The sequence below is a fragment of the Drosophila tropicalis genome, unplaced genomic scaffold (genome assembly GCF_018151085.1).
Source record: "Drosophila tropicalis isolate 14030-0801.00 unplaced genomic scaffold, ASM1815108v1 contig_158, whole genome shotgun sequence".
Lineage (NCBI taxonomy): Eukaryota > Metazoa > Arthropoda > Insecta > Diptera > Drosophilidae > Drosophila > Drosophila tropicalis.
This window is the reverse complement of record NW_027172602.1, coordinates 12,899,274-12,920,909: the sequence shown is the minus strand read 5'-3', so window position 1 is coordinate 12,920,909 and position 21,636 is coordinate 12,899,274. Positions and strand designations below refer to the sequence as shown.

At 36.1% G+C, this 21,636-nt stretch overlaps 1 protein-coding gene and 1 long non-coding RNA gene across 8 annotated transcripts in view; one reads left to right on the top strand and one right to left on the bottom strand.

The window, feature by feature from the left end:
- Positions 1 to 21,636, bottom strand: part of LOC137581815 (uncharacterized) — a 176,959-nt gene that overhangs the window by 35,414 nt on the left and 119,909 nt on the right. The window contains exon 2 of the long non-coding RNA XR_011033240.1: positions 13,519 to 13,672. This is a non-coding gene — a long non-coding RNA (uncharacterized lncRNA). The remainder of the gene's footprint in view (positions 1 to 13,518; positions 13,673 to 21,636) is intronic.
- The window catches only part of Ten-a (tenascin accessory), a 250,355-nt gene that overhangs the window by 206,920 nt on the left and 21,799 nt on the right, over positions 1 to 21,636 (top strand). For 5 of the 7 annotated variants that reach the window (XM_068295997.1, XM_068296005.1, XM_068296015.1 and 2 more), the window contains 4 exons: positions 3,216 to 3,362; positions 3,477 to 3,684; positions 6,786 to 6,812; positions 18,716 to 18,835. In XM_068295997.1, coding sequence (XP_068152098.1) covers positions 3,216 to 3,362; positions 3,477 to 3,684; positions 6,786 to 6,812; positions 18,716 to 18,835 — 502 coding nt within the window. The remainder of the gene's footprint in view (positions 1 to 3,215; positions 3,363 to 3,476; positions 3,685 to 6,785; positions 6,813 to 18,715; positions 18,836 to 21,636) is intronic. The other 2 variants (XM_068296023.1, XM_068296041.1) reach the window with 1 other exon arrangement.

Sequence of the window (21,636 nt, the reverse complement as noted above, 5' to 3'; positions counted from 1 at the left end):
CACCAAAAAACCGGGAAAAAAGTATTTTGTACATGTTTATGCCAAACTTGCAAACGTTACACCGCCCACTGCGCCTGCCTGCCCGCCTGCTCTCTCCTCTTCTCAGACCATTCCAGGGGGAGGAGAGTTTTGTAGGAAAGTAGCACTGCGTTTGACAGTTTTGCCGCCATGACTTAACCATGTTGTTTGCTGCGGTTTATCCTTCTTTCTTTTCACTCTTGTTCCCTGCACATTGTTGAAGGTTTTTCCAACTGTCAATTGAGAAGTTGCAGGCCGGGAATTTGGGATTTGCTAAAAGAAGCGACAGGGCCAGGAAGGGAGTGGGGCGGAGTGTTAAGGGGGCTAGTGGCAATGGCAGTGCAGCATGATAAGTAGCTATCGATTGACAGTGATTAAAACTTTAAAAGCAAACAGTCAAGTTACAAAAACATTCAACAACAACAAGAACAACTACGACAAAAAGGAACCATGATGATGACGACGACGACGACGACGACAACAGCTGGGTGTGTGAGTATTCCTGTAATGATATTACATATAGCTAAAAACTTCCAACTGTCTCTGTCTACCGTCGCACGTTCCACGTTTCACTCTGCCAACATCTACTACATCGTTTGTTTGTTTCTCTTACCATGTGTGTGTGTGTGTGTGTGTGTATTACATTTCGTTGACGTGTGCAAAACCAATAAAACTTCCGACGTCAATTCAGAAACTCCCCAACTCCCTCCCTGAAAAAAAACACACACACACACACCGAACCGTTCTGAATCGATTCAAGTGTTGCAGCAGCAGCAGCAGCTCTTCGGGTGTTTTTCGACGTGCCAGTCACGCTTGCACAGACCGAAAGTGCCACCCAATATATATACACCGCACCTCAACCCCCTCTCAGTCAGTCTCTGTTATACACAGGACTCGTGGCAGGAAGCGGGACTAATACATGCATAAAGGTTCCCCCCACATACACACCCGCCCAACCGAATGGCACCTAGAGCGCCCCCCAATTCGCTTTTGGTGTCTGTATTTGAATGTATTTTTAGAAAGTACTTAACGACTTTGTGTTGTGCCTCTATTGAGGGACTGACTAGCTGACTGACTGACTAACTGTTGGTTAGGTAATCTAAGGGCATATTAGTTAAAGAGATAGTTAGCCATATCAATTGTATATCTCCTTTGATATTCCGTTGAGCAATTCATTTGAGATTACCCTACATACTAATAATAAGGATTCAGTAATGCAAAGCGTTTGCCAACCTTAACTAGTTAGAGAGTGATTTTAATAAACAGAAGTTATTGTCATCAAGATAAAACAAGAGAGTACGCAAAAGTTATTTGCCTTAAAATCGTAAAATTTCATCGTAAAACCTAAATGCTATGGGGCTAAGAGTATCGACAAGTCGTTCTGCTTAGTTTTCTGCTTGCTTTTTTATATTTGCTGCCATATTGACATATGCGACGCATACAATGCGGTAAAGTTTATTGAATTCGAACAGAGATTTGTAACAAATTACGCGCTTTGGCCGGGCTATAGATAACTTTTCCTCACACCCTCTCGCTCTCTCGCTCTCTCTCTCTCTCTCTCTTTCTTTCTTTATTTTCCTTTTTTTTATGGCCCTGACACAAAGAGGAGGACCAGGAGGTGCCGTCTAATGTTAAGTCTAGCACTAGGAGCAAAGCGCAGCCATTGACACTAGACTTATACATATTTTATGCCATAGTTACGTTTAGTTTGTTCTATTTTTTCACCATTCTCCATTCTTTTTCTTTTTTTTCGTCCTCTCTATTGAAATCTCGCGCCAGCGTCGTTTTCAAATATTTACAGTGTTTTTTGGCTTAGGTCGTTAGGCAGATGATGATGATGATGGTCGTCCAGAAGGGGGGGAGGCAACCAAGTTTGATTTTTATTATATGCCAGAGATAGTAAAATATTGTGCTGTAGATTACAATGTAGTTTTTTTTGTCCCCAACTAAACTATTAGTTATTCAAGAAACATGTCACCAAAAAATGAGAAAGCCAAAATAATTGCTTGTTAAATTTTATCCTTGATGTATGTATGTAGCTATGGCGATTCGTGACTAGAAAACAAAGTATGGGAAAACTAATTTTTATTTCATATTCATCATGGAAAATGATTTGCAACACTTTATCAAGAGTTCTATTATGACAATTTCACGATCGAAGTTCTCGTTGATTCAAGTCGAACTGATTAAAAGGACATTATATATATAAAGGAAACTAAACTATTTTCGTAAATTGATTCTTTTTCAAACACTCTTTGGTTGGGATTCTTTTTCAATGGCTAAAGTAAATGTGTTTGAAGGGAAAAAATGTATTGCCTACTTATTGGGGCTCCATTATGCACAGAACTTGGAGCATGGCCTGGTTGTCATTCTTATAAGTTTGTGATGGGGTGGGTGGCTGCTGGATTGTAAGTGGAAGGTTGTCATCTGATCGGAGTTGTTTGTCGTTCAATATTTGCAACAACACTTGATGTTATTGCCAATATACACCCACACCCACACACGCACACGCACACAGCTGCATATACCTTGGCACACTCACGCAGTTGGCACTTTCCACATCTTCTTCTTCTTCGTGACTCTCGCCCCTTTTTAGCTTCTTGTGACGTCGTCTTCGTCGTCGTCGTCGTAAACAGGAAGGCCGTAACAAGCAAGGAAGTCATTTTATGCGCCGCAAACTTTTCAAAACATACCGGAAGTTGAGTTAGCAGCGGCAGCGGCAGCGGCAGCGGCAGCAGGCAACATCTCGAGGTTACCCCATTTTTGCAAATGACACATGTCAAGTGGCATTAACTTGGCCTCGCTGAGTGTGTGTGTGTGTGTGTGGGGACAAACAAATAAAGTTACGTTTCGTTGAGCTTTTACTGTTTTGCAGAGATAGAATAAGTGGGTAGGGGAAAGAGATGCGAAACATAAACGTAAACATCAACATTATTTTTATATAGGGCACGAAGGTACTTTCTCCCCCTTCCTCCGACTCTCTCGTTCACTCTCTCAGAGTTTGTAGCTATTTCTCAGTTTATATCTAAAGTGTCATCAACTGAATAATCCAAGAAGTTTACTTTTAATTACATACAAATTTACATATTTTAGTATTTACCCATCACATCATCTCAAGCATTTCCCCACTCTCTCTCACGCTCTGTTTCTCATTCACTCTCTCTCTCTTTGTATATTCTCTTTGTGTTTCGCTATAGCTGGCTGCGAGAATGGCTGCTCACGCCATGGCCAGTGCACCTTGGAGAACGGCGAATATCGTTGCGATTGCATTGAAGGTTGGGCTGGCAGCGATTGTTCCATAGCCTTGGAATTGAATTGCAAGGATAACATTGACAATGATGGCGGTAAGTCCCAACTGAAATGTTTTCCTTTAAATCCCATTAACTACTGCTCGCTCCACTGGGCCCTTTATCAATCTTGAAGAATGCACTCACTCATCTCTCGTTTGGTTTGTTTAGATGGAATGACCGATTGCTCGGACAGTGAGTGCTGCTCCCATCCAGCCTGCTCTGAGCACATTATGTGCCTATCATCCAATGATCCTGTTGAGGTTTTGCTAAGAAAACAGCCGCCGTCGGTGACCGCTTCCTTCTATCAGCGTGTCAAATTCCTTATCGAGGAGAACTCCGTGCAATCGTACGCTCACATGGATGAGTACAGTGAGAAGTAAGTGCATCCTTCCTAATACCTATAATGCTTCCTATTCCATATATATATATATATATGTATACATACACACCTCTATAAATATATACTAAAACTATATACATGCATATATAGTGTGTATACCCACATACCACCATATAGATAATACCTAATTTTAGTGCGCAGTTTAGGTCGACAAGTGAAAATATCAAGCATAAAACTTATGGAAAAGGCTTTACATTTGAGCAATGATACATATATCTAAAAAAAAAAAAAAAAAAAAGCAAAACTCATATATATTCTATATATAAATACGTAACTTTTCATTTTCGATACTTTGTTTGGTTATTTCGAGTTTTGATTTCCATCTATTGTTGTACCTTCTCATCAGTTTTCATTTCATTTGAGTTGGAGATATTGGAAAAAAAAGGAAAAAAAAAAGAAAACGAAAACAAAATATATATATAAAAACAAATGAAACGGTGTTATAGCGTATATAATATACTATTTCAACTTTATATATATATACATCATATTATATATAACCTATTTGTACATTATGTATGCACCAACAATAACAATAACAAACCGAAAAAAAAAACAAAACAAAACAAAAACAACATGAGAAATGTTGAATTTCCGTCAATTTTTTGATTGCTTTTGATTTGCTCTCTGTGGGTGCAATAATAACAATAATGAAGAGAAAAAGCTCAACATTTTCTATATGTATGCCATAGAATACAAGATTATATGTCTATATGCGCATATATATATATATGTATATATATATTACTCTATGTATATATATATATATGCTTGCCATATACATACATTAATAGAAAACCAAAAAAAAGCAAAGTAATTCATTTTCATTTTTCGTATGATTTCATCTCTATATATTTATATATTTGTGAATTGTTTCTATATATATATAAACGTATAATTTTTCGAATTTCAACTTGAAACACAATCCAAAAAAAAAAAAAAAAAAAATTAAAAAACCATAAGAAAAAAAGTCTCAAAAAAAAAAAAAAAAAAATAAATCAAAGCTTTACCCAAATCACATTTCCCACAATCCCTTACGCCTCTCTCCCCTCAATGAGTCTATCATTTATGCGTTGGACCAAAAAAAAAAAAAAAAAAAAAAACAAGAAAAAGCAAAAAAAACAAGAGAAAAAAAACTCTATATATATATACCTCAGTTTCTTTCTTTCTTCTTATCTGTTGTTGTTTCCATTACTTCTTTACTTCGTTCTTTCTTTCCTTTAAGTTTCAAAAAAAAAAAAAAAATTCAACCATGTAAGAATAACAATCTGCAAAACGTTCTTAGTTTGAGCTTTTTCTTTTCTTGCCTTGAGAGGGTTAACTTTAAGCTACAAAAAAAAAAAGACCACAAACAAGTGCCAAAAGAAAATTCTTTAAAAAAAAAAATGTTTTTCAAAATTTTTTCGTTTTCTTGTTTTTATTGTATTGTTCCTCTATCTCTCTCTCTCTCAATTTCTCTCCACCCTCCCTCTCTCTATCTCTCTCTCTCTCTCTCTCTCTCTAAGTATGTCTTTTTCGGTTCTTAATCATATGATTTCTTCCCCTTTTATTTCTCAAATTCATTCTCTAATCCAAAAAAAGAAGAAAAAAAAAAAATTAAATGAAATCCAAAGCGAAAATAATGATAGCACTTCATTGAGTATGTGTGTTGTCTAGTGTTAAACCTCCTTGTGTTTGTCTTACCCTACAAAAAAAAACTATAAAAATAATAAATAAACAAAAAAAAAAAACATATATCAACTATCAAATATTAAAATCAACGAGTATCAATGGCCAAGAGCTGATGATACAAACCAGGTACCAGGTCCTCCGCCTTCGTCGTCCCCAATCTCTTGTATAAGAATATTTAAGTTTAAGTTATCAGAAACAAAACAAAAACTTATTTTGATTATTATTTATTTCACTGGGCAACAAAACAAAAGCGAAACTCAGTTAAACGATTTCGAATTCTTTTGGTTTCTTCTTGGGTTTAATCTTCTTGATTTCTAATTCCGTTGAAAATTGACTTAATAAAAGTGTCCACAGACATCTCTTTACAACAATTTGTCAAGATTTTGTTGCCTAGTGTAAGTGTATGTTTCATTATTTTCGACGGTTTTTGTTTTCCTTTTTGTCTGTTTTATGTCTTTTGTTGGTTGACTAGTGCCAAATTCTTGTGCAATGTGAGTAAATTTTATCCTTTATTTGCTTTTGTTGTTTGGTTAATTAATTATCTATCTATTATAATGAAATAATGCCAGATATAAGGATAGTCAACTTTTTTGTTGTTGTTGTGTTCTTTTAGTAAGGCTAAGCTAAAGAAGAAAACAACTTAATGATTCGTTTTTTGTTTCGGTTCTATCTCTTGCTCTTCTCTCTCTCTCTCTCTCTATCTCTCTCTATTTATAAATATATATATTTCTCTCTTTGTTTCTCTTTTTTTTTATTAGATTTTTCATTTAATGTGTGTGTCGAAATTGTATTGTTTTTTTTTTAACAAAAACTAACAAATACTAAAAATGAATAAGAAAGAAAGAGTTGTATTATAAATTGTAACCCGTCTACGAACCCGCCCACCTTATTACCCCCCTTATCAATCACTCGTCAGGATGTTTTCCAAAAGCAAAACAACCAAAAAAAAACAGAAATGAATTCAAAAAGTGTGTTTGTCAAATGTGTTTTTTAGTTTCATTTTTCGCTTCAGTTCAAAATTTTGAAATGTATTTTCAATAAACTAATGCAAAACATAAAAAAAAAGTCTTAGGTATGCAAAGTAAGAATGCAAATGCAAAGAATATGATGAAAAATGATAATGAGAAGAACTTGAACAAACAAAAAATTTTTAAAAAAAAAAAAAAAAAGTTTGATTAATTCGTTAACGAAAAGCATTTTTGTCTTTTTTAATTTTCTTTTTTATTGTCCTGTCAAATTAATTGTGTACTGTCCTACTCTGTTGCTGTGGCTCGATACCTTCATGTTGTGTGCTAAAACTCAAAAAAAAAAAAAAAAAAAAAAACCAAAACCAAAAAAATCCAAAAAAATAACTTAAAAATAAAAAAAAACAATGAAAATCCTACGTTTCAACTTGTGAACTTTAGTCTCTTCTGGAGCTCGTTCACACCTTGGTAAGTGGAAACAACTACAAACAAAAAAATACAAAAAACAAAAAGGAAAAACAGGCGTTTAGATGTTTTTTTTTTTTTTTTTTTTTTATTATTTTTAGTTTTTATTTCGTGCATCAAGTTTTTAAATAGAACATTCTATTCAATCAAGCATCATCCAAGCTCCAGAAAACTTTCTCACACAAACATTCACATCCTCAAACACACACACACACAAACACAAAGAACGAACCGAACTGATTTCTCCTCATTTCCCCTTGTTGGTTTTTTTTTTTTGTTTTTTGGGTTCAATCTAAGTTCAATATTTATTCCATCGTCCACTTTCAAGTCAAGTTGATAACAATTTCCATTCAAATTGATATAGTCATCACCTGCCCCAAAAACAAACTCATACACACACATCTACACACACACACACACATACAGTGGAAAAAAGAAATCATTCATGTAAATAATTGATTGCAAATAATTCAACAAATTTTCGTTGATTTTTTTCCCGCATTTGATTTCCTCACATTTGTTGTTCATATATTTTGTTTGGTTTGTTTTTCTTTTAACATTTTAGTTGGCGAAAAACAAAAAACAACAACAAAAAACAAAAGAAAACAACATATGAAAAGTTTAAAGAGGAAAAATTATATTATGAAAATAATCAACTCTCTATATACTACTACTACTACATGTATCTTTGTATGTGTTATGTGTACGTGTCTATGTGTATTTAGTTGGTTTTTTTCCATTTCCATTTTGATTTCGTCCTTTTTTGTACGGTTGGTTTTCCTCTTCTTCATTTTTTGTTCATGTTTTAGTTTCTGTTTAACAAATATTAACATTTATACTAACAATAAACAAACATCAAGCAAAAATTCACAATAAAAGTCACCAATTTGGTTTTTGTTTTCCTTTCTTTCTGTCTGTTTTACTTTTGATTTGAATACCCTGTACCTAGTTAGCATAGAAGGCAATCTAATCCATTAGAAACACTTGAATCTGACTGCATTTGGCCAGTGAAGGCGCTCTCTGAAAGAGGAAACATTTCACTGGTAGTCCTTTATATCACTTAACTAGTCCGAGCCCTGTTCTCCCTAGTTATATCTTGGTACAGAGTATTGCAAAAGTCGGCTCTCTGACTTGGCTTATGAAAGTATTTTTGTTTTTCTTTGGCATGTGTCGTTTCTTCTACAATTGATTATTCATTTTTCCTTTTTTACTCTCAACAACAAAAAAAGTTTTCTCACTCATCTCATAATTAATTTCTAATCATCCTACAAAAGTTCAGACTCTCTGTCTCTCTCTCTCTCTCTCTCGTTCCCGCTCTCTCACTCTTTATATCAATCTGTCTGTCTTAACCTCATTTTAAGTTTAGTCATTTTTACTTTTGCTTTTTATCAAAAACCAAAAAAATAAATAAATATAATCCATATATATCCACATCCTTTTTTTTTCTTTTGTCTATATATAAAACAAAAATATAAATAGTCTATAAAAAAAAAAAAAAAAACAAGCAATGGAAAATGTCAATGAAAAACCAGTCAGCAAGTCCTGGTTGTTTCATCTACTATTTAGGTTTTCTTTTTAGAAACAAAAAATGTCTTAACTCTTAAGCCAGAAACGAAAGAAAATCGCAAAACAAAGAACAACTTGAAAAAAAAGAAAATATATAAAGCAAGTTAAAAAAATATAAAAAAATATATCCCACTGGTATATATTCAAAGATATATATCTATATCCCTATATGTTATAACCCGAAATTCCCCAAAACCAAACCTGTCAATACCCCAAACTGATCCCACACGTTTCCTACCTTCCCCCCACCTCTCACCCATCCACAGCCGTCTCTCTCACCTTCCACCTGCGTATCCCAAACGTATCCCTAAGTGTCCTCAATGTCCTAATTGTCTGCGTCTAAGCCATTTGTTTATATGTTTTCCAAACACCACAAAAAATCTCACACACCACACAAAAAACATTTAACACGAAAAAATAATAAATTAACAACAGAAAAGCAAAAAAAAAAAAAAAAAAAAAAAAAAAAAAAGAACGAAATCAAAAAATTTCTTTAAACCACAATTCAGAATGCAAATTATTTTTGACAATATTTTTTTCCTTTTCCTTTAGAAATACTTTTTTTACACTTTTTTCTTTTTCTGATCTTAGTTTCTGTTACTTGTTTTTGTAATTACTTTCATTTGATTTTAATTAACTTTAAAACAAGGAAAAAAAAAGAAAAGCAAGAAAATGTTAAACAAAAGAAAGCGAAAGTAAAAATGTGATATTTTTCATGGTTGGTGGGTTTTTTACTGTTAGTTTTCATACATCTGTCTAGGCAAAGAGCTTCTAACTAAATTTCAAGCGACTGATTAGAGCGCTTAAGACCAGAACTAGTAAATTGGTTCTAGTAATAGAGGAGACGAATAATATTACTTCATTCATAACTCTACATACTCGTTAGCTTAACTCGCTAGTTTAACTCGTTAGCTTAACTCGTTAGTTTAACTCGCAAGCCAATGTTAAAAAGCAAAAATGAAAAGCAAATTAACATAAAACTAAAGTCAGTGACAATTTGAAAGATCTTTAAGCTAGTCGTTACTCGTTCCTATTACTCGTTGCTAGAAATCGTTAAAGTAACTATCGCAAATCTCGTACTCGTTAGTTTCTGCTCATTCAATTGGTAAACAAAAAGCAAGAGAAATAGTAACAATGAGAAAGTATATTAGTTTATAAAATCCTTAATGAAATTTTCAGAAACTAGTTTAACGTAAACATTAAGTCTTCAACAAACTAACGAATTGTCTATATAATGCCTCTACTACTTATAACTATGTCTCTACACATCTCTCTATATATTATAATTCTTTATTGCAGCTACTGCAAATGTATTATTATTATATGAGCTGTATTTGTCCTTGTTTTATGCTCAAGAGGTGCCGTGTGGTGTTTCTTTGAGCACGTGGGGTTGGCGGCTGTTTGGGGGCAAAAGGGCTTAGATGACACCATAACCATAATCGCTGCTCTCCAGCATCCCCAATGGCGACCGAGAAAGGCAACAGCACCGCAACGCAATTATATGGCAAAGAAGAAATCACAATTTCGTTGATGCCATGGAAACTGGGTGATGTCGAGCCAGTTGTTCTCCTCGTTGTCGTTGGCGTTGGCGTTGTCCTTGTCGTCATCGTCATCGTCGTTTGATAAAAGCGAAATCCTAAGTAAACGCCACGATACTGCGATTGTGAGACAACGTTTTGCCTTTGTCTCCTCTTTGTTGTTGTTGTTTCTTTTTTTCCTATTTGTATATATATTCGTATATATTTTGCCCCCTTTTTCTGCGCCTCTCTCTCTCTCTCTCGCTTCGTTTGCTTTTGTAGTCGGCAAGTGGCAACCTTCCATTGAAAACTTGCAATGCAAAAATTGTTAACAATAGAATCCAACCAGGAGTTGGGCATGAAGTTGAGGGGTTGAGGGAGTTTGGGGGCAAAGCCAAAGAAGCTCAAGCTAAAGGGAACGGACCCAAAGTTAGCTACAACAATAACGTTGACTAAAAATTAAACAATAAACAATGGCGGCGACTATAGATTACTTCCTGTTTTTGGCTTCCACATTTTCTGTCGCTCCACATCATCCATTCTCTGTCTCCCTCTGTCTTTCTCTCGCATTATGTCTACCGCTCTATCTCTGTATGCCTTTAGGACAGCACTCTTTTGTCTGGCGAGAATCCTGTCCGTACTTCTTTCTTTCTTCAATACTTTTTTTCCCGTTGTTGTCCTGGCCTGGCAACTGGCTGTGTGGTTAGGTGTGGTTAGTTACCCGTCAAGTGGTTGCCTTTTTTTAATTCTCCTTCTCCTCGCATAGTATATTTGTCTGTTTTCTTTTTGTGTCTGGATATTGTCCTTGACTTAACCGATTAATGTCTCCTTGCCGAGCTCCCGCTTTAATGTCAAGTACATCTTTTCCGTTCATTTGAATGGAGTTGCTTAACAAAAAAAGGCCATTTTAATATGTTGATAAATAAGATTTTCAGATTTTCAGATTTTGTAGAACAATGTTTGCTGAATCTTTGATCTTTTTATCTTTGCTTGGGTGTTCTATAAGTTCGATCAAGAGCATAAATGTCCCCCCCCTGTGACCTTTCCACCGGAGACAGGTCTGCATAGATCAATAGGCAATCATTAGCCAACACTGGAAGAGACTTCTCAGTGTTTCATATATGCGAGATTTTGCACAACTTAAAATAAATGTCATTTGGCAACACTTTTAAAGTGTCCATAGGTAGAAAACGGGAATCGTTTTTTTTTTTTCGATAAACAAACAACAAAAAGATTGCCATAACGAGATAGTTTTTGCCTCACTCCAAATATGTAGGCAATAAGGACTAACATGCATTATACAGCACAGTCCAACACTGGATTTCTGCTTCTTCCTCTCTCTCTCTCTCTCTCTCACTCACTCTAATGTAAACTTCCAACTGAAATGCCAAAACCCGGCGAGAAATTCGCGGAATTTATGCTGCAGTTGCAGGAAAAACGTACAAAAAAAAAAGTGTATAAAAAAAAAACTTAAAAATAAAAAAAAAGGGAAAACCGGAGCACCTAAAAATGAAAAAGAATCATGCCGACGAGTCAAAGGAAACATTGGGGGCTATACACAGCAAATAGGAGAGAGAGAAAGAAAGATGTGTGTGGCACGTAAAAAGGATAATGGAAAGGGAACTGCAGAGTGGATTTAAGGGAGGAGCAGGAACTACATATGTATGTGAAGCCATATCTGTGTTTTTTTTTTGTTGCAGTTATAGTCTGCGGTCGTCGAGGACGACGGACGACGGCTTTCTCTTTGGCTCTAGATCCTTCCAGACCCAACTACACACACACACACACGATGTCCATCTGAATGTTTGCGTGTATGTGTGTGTGTGCACTCAATATAATTTAATATTTTTCGATAGCAACAACGGCAGCTGAAAGTAATTACTTTTATGTGAGATTAGATAGTTATATTTATGTGCATGGGCCAGAGCGAGAGGGCGCTAATTCGACATCAGCACAAAATTTGTAATGGCCTGTGGCGATATATGTATATACATATATATTTTTATATAAACATACATACATATATCTAAATGTATATAGTTATTCTTGTTGTTGCTGTTGTTGTTTTGTCAGTTGCATTCAAAAGTTTTGAGTTGTTGTTGCGTTTCGTTTCGTTTCGTTACGTTTCGCTTTGATTCGGTCCAGTTCGGTATGCTTTAGAGCCATGTCCTAGCCTCGTTCGTTCTTATAATGGCTTTATATACATACAGAGGAATGAAACTATAAAATGTATAAGCTCCTGCTACAGTTTTTCCACTTAGTTGCCATTGTTGTTGTTGTTGTTGTTGGCTTCGTGGGGTTGGGCGGGCTTGTGCAATGGCTTTGACGATTTGTTAGTTGCATGTTGCCATTGCGGTAAACTTGATGAAAACTGTATTCATTGTGGCAAAAATATAGCGCAGAGAATAGGTTGCCATTTTATCGAGAATGATTGTGCGCGGAAATGAAGGAAACACTGCAAATGCCACAACATTAGTGACCAAAAACTGCATCATAAAGGTGATGAAAACGCAAAAGGAGGGGTGGCTCCTCTCGAAATCCCTCTGGTTTTTAGTTACTCTCTAATTGATCTCTTGCCGATCGCAGGTTGCTGTCCTTTGAGTTGGGAATGGGGGAAACAAGACAACATAATCCCTATGCAAACGAAATGGCCGAATTTGGCAATCTGAAATGGGAAATGCGCACAGCATCTGAAAACTAAGCCATCTAATCTCCAAAAAAAAAAAAAAGGAAAAGCGCAAAATTGTGGCAAACTAAATGGAGAAATGTTTGATGGAGCCAATGAATGGCATTTTATGCAGGTGCTTGCTATTTACTTACCCACCATTTCGTCCTGTCTCCCATAGAGAGAAAGAGAGGTAAAGGGAGAGATGGCCACCTACAACCTGTTCTCTCTAGTTAAAGCGACGACACACGGTGGTATGGCATTTACATATCGTCTCTATCTTGGACTTATGCCAGTCAGTCGGGATGTCGGTCGCCTTCACCTCCTTATCAAAGGCAACCTCCCTCCATATTTTTTTTTGCTCTGCAGCTTTTATGCAAATTTACAAAGTGCAAATTACACGCTACTAAAGGTTTTCTTTTCTTTTTTTTTTTTTTTTGCTCATTCTTTGGCTTTCCCTCGCTCCTATCGGACGATGCGCTTTGTGTGTAGGTGTGTGTGGGTGTATGTGTGAGTGTTGGTAAATGGCAAACTTAAAAATTCTATTCAAACTTTTCTATACATGAAGACTGGAACTGAAACTGGTGTGGGTCCTGGTCCTCGTGCTGTCCTATGTCGTGACAGTATTAGTAGAAGTAGTAGTAACCCATTTACTCAACTCCTTTTTTATCTTTCTACCAGCTCCCTGCTCCCGCATAGCCTTGCAGCTTCTACTAAACTCATTTCAGCCTGCAGCTGCTATTTATTTATTATGTGACGTTGTCAATGGGGCACAATGGGATTTTATATCACTTTCGGGGGAAAAAGTCCATTAAGCAAGACTAAGCAGATTCCTTATGTAACAAACTATCGACCGATCAATGGATCAGACCAAACTTAAGGCCTATTATATGGTTCTTACATCTTCACCAAGTAATTTCTCTAAGATCACAATTTAATCGTTCTGAAATTTTAACTTTACCTGTGCAGAACTGCTTAGACCTTTGGGTTATATCGTTATTTTTATACTCTTCGTTTTTTAACCCATTGTGCCATATCTTTTATCGGGGCTCTCGTCTTTATGTGGCTGCGTTTTCTTCTTTTCTTTACACGCCAGTAATGAAAAAGGCACGAAACTGAAAGAGAGGATAAGTGAAGTGAGTAAGAGAGAGGGGAAGAAATGCAAAAAAGAAAATGGCGAAAAGTGCAGGAAACATTTCATCAGACACACACACACACACGCACGCCTTTCTCCTCCGCTAGAGCCACTCTCTCCCACTCTCTCTCTCATTCTCATACTCTTGCCTTTCGCTACATAAAGCACATTTATCGTGGTTACAAAAGCGTAAAAGAAAAGTGTGGCGTCTCCGACGTCGTCGTCGTCGTTGCTGAAAAATGTTTCAAAAACTGTTTCGGGCTAAATGAACATAAAGCTCCTATGCCACTCCCTCTCAACCCTCCCTTTGCTGATCTCCTTCACCCTGGGTGTGTGTGTGTATGTGTGTGCCTTTGCCCTTATGGCCTGCAGGTTTTGGCTTTGTTTTTTGTTGGGGCATCTTTCTTTCAGGCGCATTGCATCGTCGTGGGCGTCATGAAAATAAAGCCAAATTAAAATTATATCCTCTTTCTTCCTTTTTTTCTCGTCCTTTCTTATTCTTTTTTTTGTTCTCTGTCGAAACAACAAGAAGAAGACAAACGGAGTAGGTGGTAGGGTGTGGGCCAAGTGCAGAATGATGTCGGGCTGGGTGTCCTTTTGTATGCACAAAAGTCAACTAAGTCGTGCTCAATTTTTATGATGAGAAGATGTCGACGTCGACGTTAACGTTGTCGACGATGCTGCCACTTTGTGTGTCGTGTGGTAAGCCAAATGCCAGGACCAGGAGAACAAGGAGGACAAGGAGCAGCAGCAGCATCACCACCATCAGCAGGTCGAGAATAAGGCTAAGACTAAGAAATAGGATGAGAATTTGAGAAGGTGCCTGGTGAATGGCAGGCAGGCAGGCAGGCAGTCAAGTCGCTTTATGAATGGCCACAAAAATTCTACCAGCTACCAGCATCAGTTCTTAACTCCTCCAACTACTGCACTTCAGCTCTGCCATCATCAAGCAATGTGTGTGTGTGTGTGTGTGTGTGTGGAAAGTTGAAAAAGAAAAGAAATTAAATGCACTTCCTTTATGCGCGAGCTTCTCATATTTCGTTGCCCTTAATGTTGCCTCTTCTGCTCCTTCTCACAATGCCGCACAATGCGCTAATAATGGAAGTGCACTTTTGACACAAAAGGTGCAGGGGCGACAATACACCTCGTTTCACCTTCTCCCCCCATTGCTTTTATTGCTCATTCGCTGCAATGGCGATTAGTCAAGAGGCGCACAGTCAAAGAAAAGAGACTGAAAAATGTGAAGAGAAAGCGGGAATGAGATTAGAAATTTTGTGGCATTTGCTTTCACTTCACATTGTTCGGGCTTCTGTTGAAGCAATTCCCGAGATTGCTTTTGCGTCTCAAATGATGTGAACACATTTCTCCTGCAGCAGCTCATCCTTGTCCTTGTCCTGGTCCTTTTCTCTCCCTCTCTTCTCGAATTCTTCATATTAATCTGCTTTTCAATTCTCTTTTTCGTTTCGTCTTTTGCTAAATGTCTTTATTGCGTCATAATTTTGAGTGCACATCGACAATGATGATGATTGAAAAGATTGCTAATAAATGGTGATGAGCACAATTATTTGTGTGTATGTATGTGTGTGTGTGTGTGTGATGCGTGTCTGTGCGGATGTTAAGCAGAAGGTCATATGGCCTTTTCTGAAACTGTGTGGATAATTGAGCGGAATGAAGAACTGAATAATAAATATCATCTATAGGCAAACTATATTCTTGACAATAAAGCAACGTTTTGAAGGACTTTCCAAACTAAAAGTTTGTACGAATTTCAGCCCAACTTTCCCTCCTTCTCTCTCTTTCCCGCACATACGTTTATTTGGTCCTTTTGAGTCAATCCCTTTTTCGCACACCTTTATAAAATAATACATAAAGTATGCAAGAAAATCAAAGCAAACTGCAAAACAAACTTAAGACGTTCCGGGGCGTATGAGTAATTTATTTTTTGGACAACAAAACAAAGAATAAGAATGCCAAAAGGTGCCCCATCAGATGATGAAGATGATGATGATCATCATATATGTTTATACTGTGTGTGTATAGCTATATATAGTTGTGAAGGTCCTTTCGTAGACTAGGACTGCTTGCCGTAAAAATAAATCAAATAAATAATAAATGAAACGAAACGAATCAAATGCGAAATAAAAATCAATGGCTCTCACCACTTCAATGAATTGGCATACACACAGACACACACACACACGCACACATACACAGAGAGAGACATTTATACACATGCAATTTGCTTTTCGGTTTGATTTCAAATAAAATTTTTGCTTTATTCAATCGAATTGTAGCAGCAAATATAAGCAGCGAGACGAGCCAAGGCAAGTATCGAGTGAAGAGCAACGAGTGAGAAGCAGCGCCGCGGCTCGGAGCAAAAGAATGAGTTCGGGTCTTTCCCACAAAAAAATCAAAAATAAAATAAGTTAGCAAATGAGCTTCACATGTTGGACAAGTATGGGACTTGGGCATGGGCATTTTCTCCGGTCAATTGCAATTAGAAGTCCACTGTGAAGTGGGCAACCAACGAAACTATCCGGGACTACTCCAAATCCCAAGCAGCACACACACACATAAAGGTGACCCAAATATGTATGTGTGTGTATGTGTATATACATATGTATGCATGTATAGGGTAGTAGTACCTAATGTGTTTTCTACCCAACCAACTCACCATTCCATTGCCTTTTGGATGGAGGAGAGAAATTGCAACACTTGAGAAGTTGAAAATGTTTTTTGAGAGTTTCCGCAAGCTGGAAAAAGTTCCCCAGAGGCCAAACTACTGACTGAATGCATTTGGTCATGATGATGGCAGGGCAAGCTACCAACCAAGTGCCTTCTCCCCATGATGATGATGATGATGATGAGGAGGAGAATGATGTGGATGCTCGGTTAGTTGTTTGGAGGATTGCTGAGATGAACTGCAGGTAAAAGTGGAAGTTGGCTTCTTCTCCCAAGTAATTAGTGCAAACAATTGCTTACATTTTGTCTCTCCTTGTTCTCATCGTTTGGCCTTCTTCTCTTTAAATATCCTTGGCAATTTTGTTGCGTCAATTTCTTTCAAGGTTTTTCACCACCCCGACCCATATTCAGCGCTTGTTTGTGTGTGTGTGTATCTTCTTGGAAATGAATAAAGATATTTATTGCATAAAGCTCATAAATTGGCGCAAAGAAAAACTTGAAATCGGATATTGGTTCATTCAATTGTCAAATTCATGCATCAAGCAAAGAGAAATTGCCAGGCGTTGCCATAGATTTTCCTCATTAAATGGAAATTATTTTTTGGGTCAATAGAAAAAGTATTTGATATCAAGGACAAAAAAAAAAAAACAATATACAAAAGAACTCCATACAATAGATGAAGGTCCCCTCTTCCATAAGAAAAAGAAAAGATATGCAAGGCAGACATAATCTTTGCCTTTTCCTTTCAGCTGTGAAAAATATCGCATTCGCAAAACGATGAAAAATCGAAGAAAAAAAAAACCGAGAGAAAACTCCATGTGCCAACTGCTTTTTATTATTGTATACTTAAAATCTTTGAAATCTACTATATACTATATCTATATTGTATAACAGATCTGAACAGTTGAACTCATCAGCGAATTATGCTTTTTCTTTGATTGTTTTATTTCTCGATAAATGCAAATATATATTTTCCCTCTATATATAGAAACTATATAGATATACATATATATGTACGATTTAATATTTAAGAGTTTTGAGCTTTGTGGATAGTTTTATTTCGAAAGTGTTTCGGTTCTTTTGATTTCAAACCTTTTTAAGTTTCGTTCTTTTTCATTGCATAATCTTCAGTTCGAACAATAATCGAATTCGAAAAACAAAACAAAAAATACGATTTTTAGATTATAAACTTATAAACCTTTTTCTTAATAGTTGTTTGACATTCAAATATATAGATTTTCAAATATATATTGCATGTTTCTTTATCTGAATCAATTCTGGATCGATTCGAACGATAAGTTATCGTCAAGTGATAACTAATCGATTGATTTCAACAAATTACTTTTGATTTTTTAATGGCAAACTTGAGTTCAAGTGCTTGTTTCTTTAGTTAAGAACTACAACAGTTCGAATGTGTTATCGATATTCATTGATGCTAATGAATATCGATAACACCGATATCATGCACATTACAAAATCCCCCCTGACTTATTTCGACCCATAAACTATTGAACAGGAAGTCTGAGAACTGAGTTTTAGAGTTCCTGAGAACTTAATTACAAATACGTAAGTTCTCTGGAACTGAATTCTCAATTTCTCTCAAATCTTTTTTATTATTTTTCTTTCTCTCTCTCTCTATCTTTCTGTCAATCATAACTCTAGCACCTGCACATGATACTTTATTATATGTATTACTTAATTATTGTACATAAAAAGAAAAAAAAAACTCGATCATTTAATATATAAAAAAAAAAAACAAATGGAATATCAAATTGAATTCAGTTTTTCCCCTCCACCAAAGAAAATATATACAGACAACAGCCTCATTCCTCAGTCATCGCTCATTTTCCATATAATACTTGAACAATAAACGCAACAACATCTACTTCTATATAAATATATATATATGCAAGATAATACAAATTTATACATTACATACATCTATATATACATTGTATACTTTAATAATTATGAAGTATTTCTTATAATAATTTCATTTCAATTTTAAAACCGAAACTCAAGAGAATACAAAATGAAACCGATTCGCCTCGAATTCAATTGTAGTCCCTTTTGATTATGACAAGAAAACCAAAAACAAAACTCATAGCATTCGGATAACCCATATTTTCACTTCTTCTTCTTTGACTTTTATGATTTAAAAAAAAAAAAAATATTGAAAAAAAAAGAATATGTAAATATTAAGCCCATATTTATGCCAAGTAACTAACAAAACAATTTTCTCTTTTACAATCAACATAAACACATAAAAAACAAAAAAAAAAAAAATCATTACCTTTTCCCTTTGGCGGACTGGACCGGAATCACTTGGATCTCTCAATAGTCGAGTTTCGGTAATGCGTGGTCAGGTCATCACACCGCAAGGATTGGGAATTGTTGGCATTCGGGTTTCCGTGGATCGTGACTCCCGTTTCGGCTTTACTCTAACCCGACAAGGAGGATGGTAAGTTTCACTATTCATTATACTCTAAAGATTCTATAACCTGAATTTCGTGTATACATATAACTCAAGGAATCTAAACAACTTAGAAGATCACAAGGAGCAGATGGTCGCCGCCCCTCTCTAAGTTTCGTCCATATTCTTCTAGGGCAAAGCAAATTAAATTACTTTCGTTTGAGTAATTTTCCATAATTTGTTTCTTTTTGTGATATGCCAAAGTTTCTTACCTTTGGGATAAGAAATGATGCGCGTACTTCTTAAAGTAGGAAAGAGATTAAGATGGAATTGAAGAGATTTCAAAGATTATATACTCTTTAAAATTTCACGATTTTATTCTAGGAATGTAAATGCTTTAATAAATCAATTAAATTTCAATTACAGCAGCTAAGGCGAATACTCTAGCCATAGTCAGGCCGCAAGCTCCTCTCATCCGTTTGGGGCTTTCGAACGGCAAAAACATAAACTTGAATGAAAACCAAATAAGACAACAAATTTTTGTTTTGATTTGAAATCAATTTAGATGCTGCTTTTGCAATGAGTAACGAAAATTCAAATACCCTACATGCCGATGCAATTGATCACAGGAAAGTTTTGCCCATCAAGTGGCCTAATTAGCCTAATTAGACCTATCGATTGAGGAACTTTAGTTTATTCTGTGAAATCCTCTGAATCTTCTAGTAAAGAGGATGAGAAGTTAAGTCATTTGAATGTCCTTAAAACATCTCTTTGACCAAAAGGAAAATGATTGATTGTACAGGGTATATAAAGTGTCGCTTTGTGTTTGATATTTGCTTTGCTGGCGGCATATCAGTTTGTTATTTGAAAGGGAATTTAAAGCTTAAATTGAAATTGAATGTTGATGCGATGCGAAACGCGTAAGGAAACTGAGAGAGGGGTGGGGGGGGGGGGCGAGTGGACAGTGGGTTGGTTAGCCACAATCCAATATATCTAATATAAATATTTTTGCAGTTGTTTTTGGGTAAAAAGAACAAACAGAGGGGGAAGAGGAAAGAGAAGAATAGAAGAAAAAACGAAAGGATTTCCGTTTTCATTATTGGCATTGTTCTATTTCTTGTTGTTGTTCTGACATTTTCGTTTCTCTTTCCCTCTCTCTTTGTGTGTGTGTGTGTGTGTTGGCCAATTTAAATAAACATTTCGCACCCTGTTTGCCTTATAGCTGATTTTATTATGGCCAGGCACAAAGACACACAAATAAAATCTGTGCAACAAACGGACAGGCAGACAAAATGGACAGAACTCCAACTGTCTGATGATTATTTGTGTTTACTTACTTGCACACACAGACACACACAGACACACACACACACACACACACACACACACACACATAGATACTCGTTTTTGGCTTTGTTTATTTCAATCTGGAACAAACAATAGGTCGGCCAGAGGGGAGAGCGAAGCGTATAAAGATTGTCTCGTGGCATTTTTGATGATTACATTTGGCCATAACTAGCACCACCAAACCATCGCCCCACCACCACCTGTCTGCCCTCCACTGGTCTCCCTCCCGTTTGGTTATCCCATTATTTCTCATTAGCCCACTGGCCAAGTAAATGATGATAGTAGTAGTAGGCCAATATCCAAGCCCAATCTCAATTCCAATCCTCTATTACCTTCGTCTTCCTTCCCTTCCCACCACACGTAAGTCCGTAACTCTCTCTCTCTTTCTCTCTCTCTCTCTCTCTCTTGGACAATTCCTTGTTGCTCTTTCTGCTTCTTTTGCTTTTGCTCTATTTCTCATTCGTTTTTAGGGAGGAAAAACATAAATTTTGCACTTTTTATTTATGTATTTTTATTTTGCTTGTCTTTCTTCTACTTTTACCAGACTTTTAACTTGCTTCTTTCTCATTCATTGTGTGTGTGTGTGTGTGTGCCATAAGTCCTGTTTATAGCCACATTATTTTTAGCTCTATATATGAGTTGACATTGTCAACAGTTTGCTGGCTTGCCCTGAGCCCCCTCTGGACAAGAAGAAACAAAATTTAAGTTAAGCTTAAGAATCGAAAATGTTGCAAAATAATTTCAAAAAGTTTACAGAAAGTCGAAAGCAAGAGATTCGTCCTCTAATGAAGTCTTTGTATTATTTCATTCTCAGCACAGATTTGAGAAAGCTGCTTTCTCTCACTTCCATTCCTAAATTTGCAAATTTCAAATCAATTTCTTTCGATTTATCTATCTCAGATGAGATTTGAAAAATGTTTTATGTTTCTGATCATAATGTCCTTCCAGAATAGTAGAAGGAAGAGCAAATGTATGGGCAGAGGATAAGGAAGTTCTTTGTGACTTTGTTGCTGGCCCATTATCCAACTTTTTAGGTTGACTTGTCCTTTCTTTCACTTACTGACAAACACACACACACATATTTATCGTATTAACCCAGTAAACATACTGCTCAAAGACACTGTAAGACTAATACGTTCTTGGATCCAATTGGTTTCGACATGAAGACTTTTGGCATTATCGCGCATAGAAACTGATGCGTCTGACGTCTTGGAATCTTTGGCATAAACGTAGATCCTTCTTTTTTTCACTCCTCTTGGTAAAATATGTTGCGTATTTCTTATCTTGGATGTAAAGTGAAATGTTTGCTGGGTCCTATGGCTTAACGACTTTCTTCTCTTCCTTCACTCTTTGCCTTTTTTCATTTTATTTTTGGTGTGTGCAAAAGAGCGCAAGATTTTATGGTTTTGTATTTATAATGTTTATTTCATTTTCTATGCTTTTATTAGCTTTCCCTCATCCCACACACACACACACACACACAAACACATAATAGGTACATA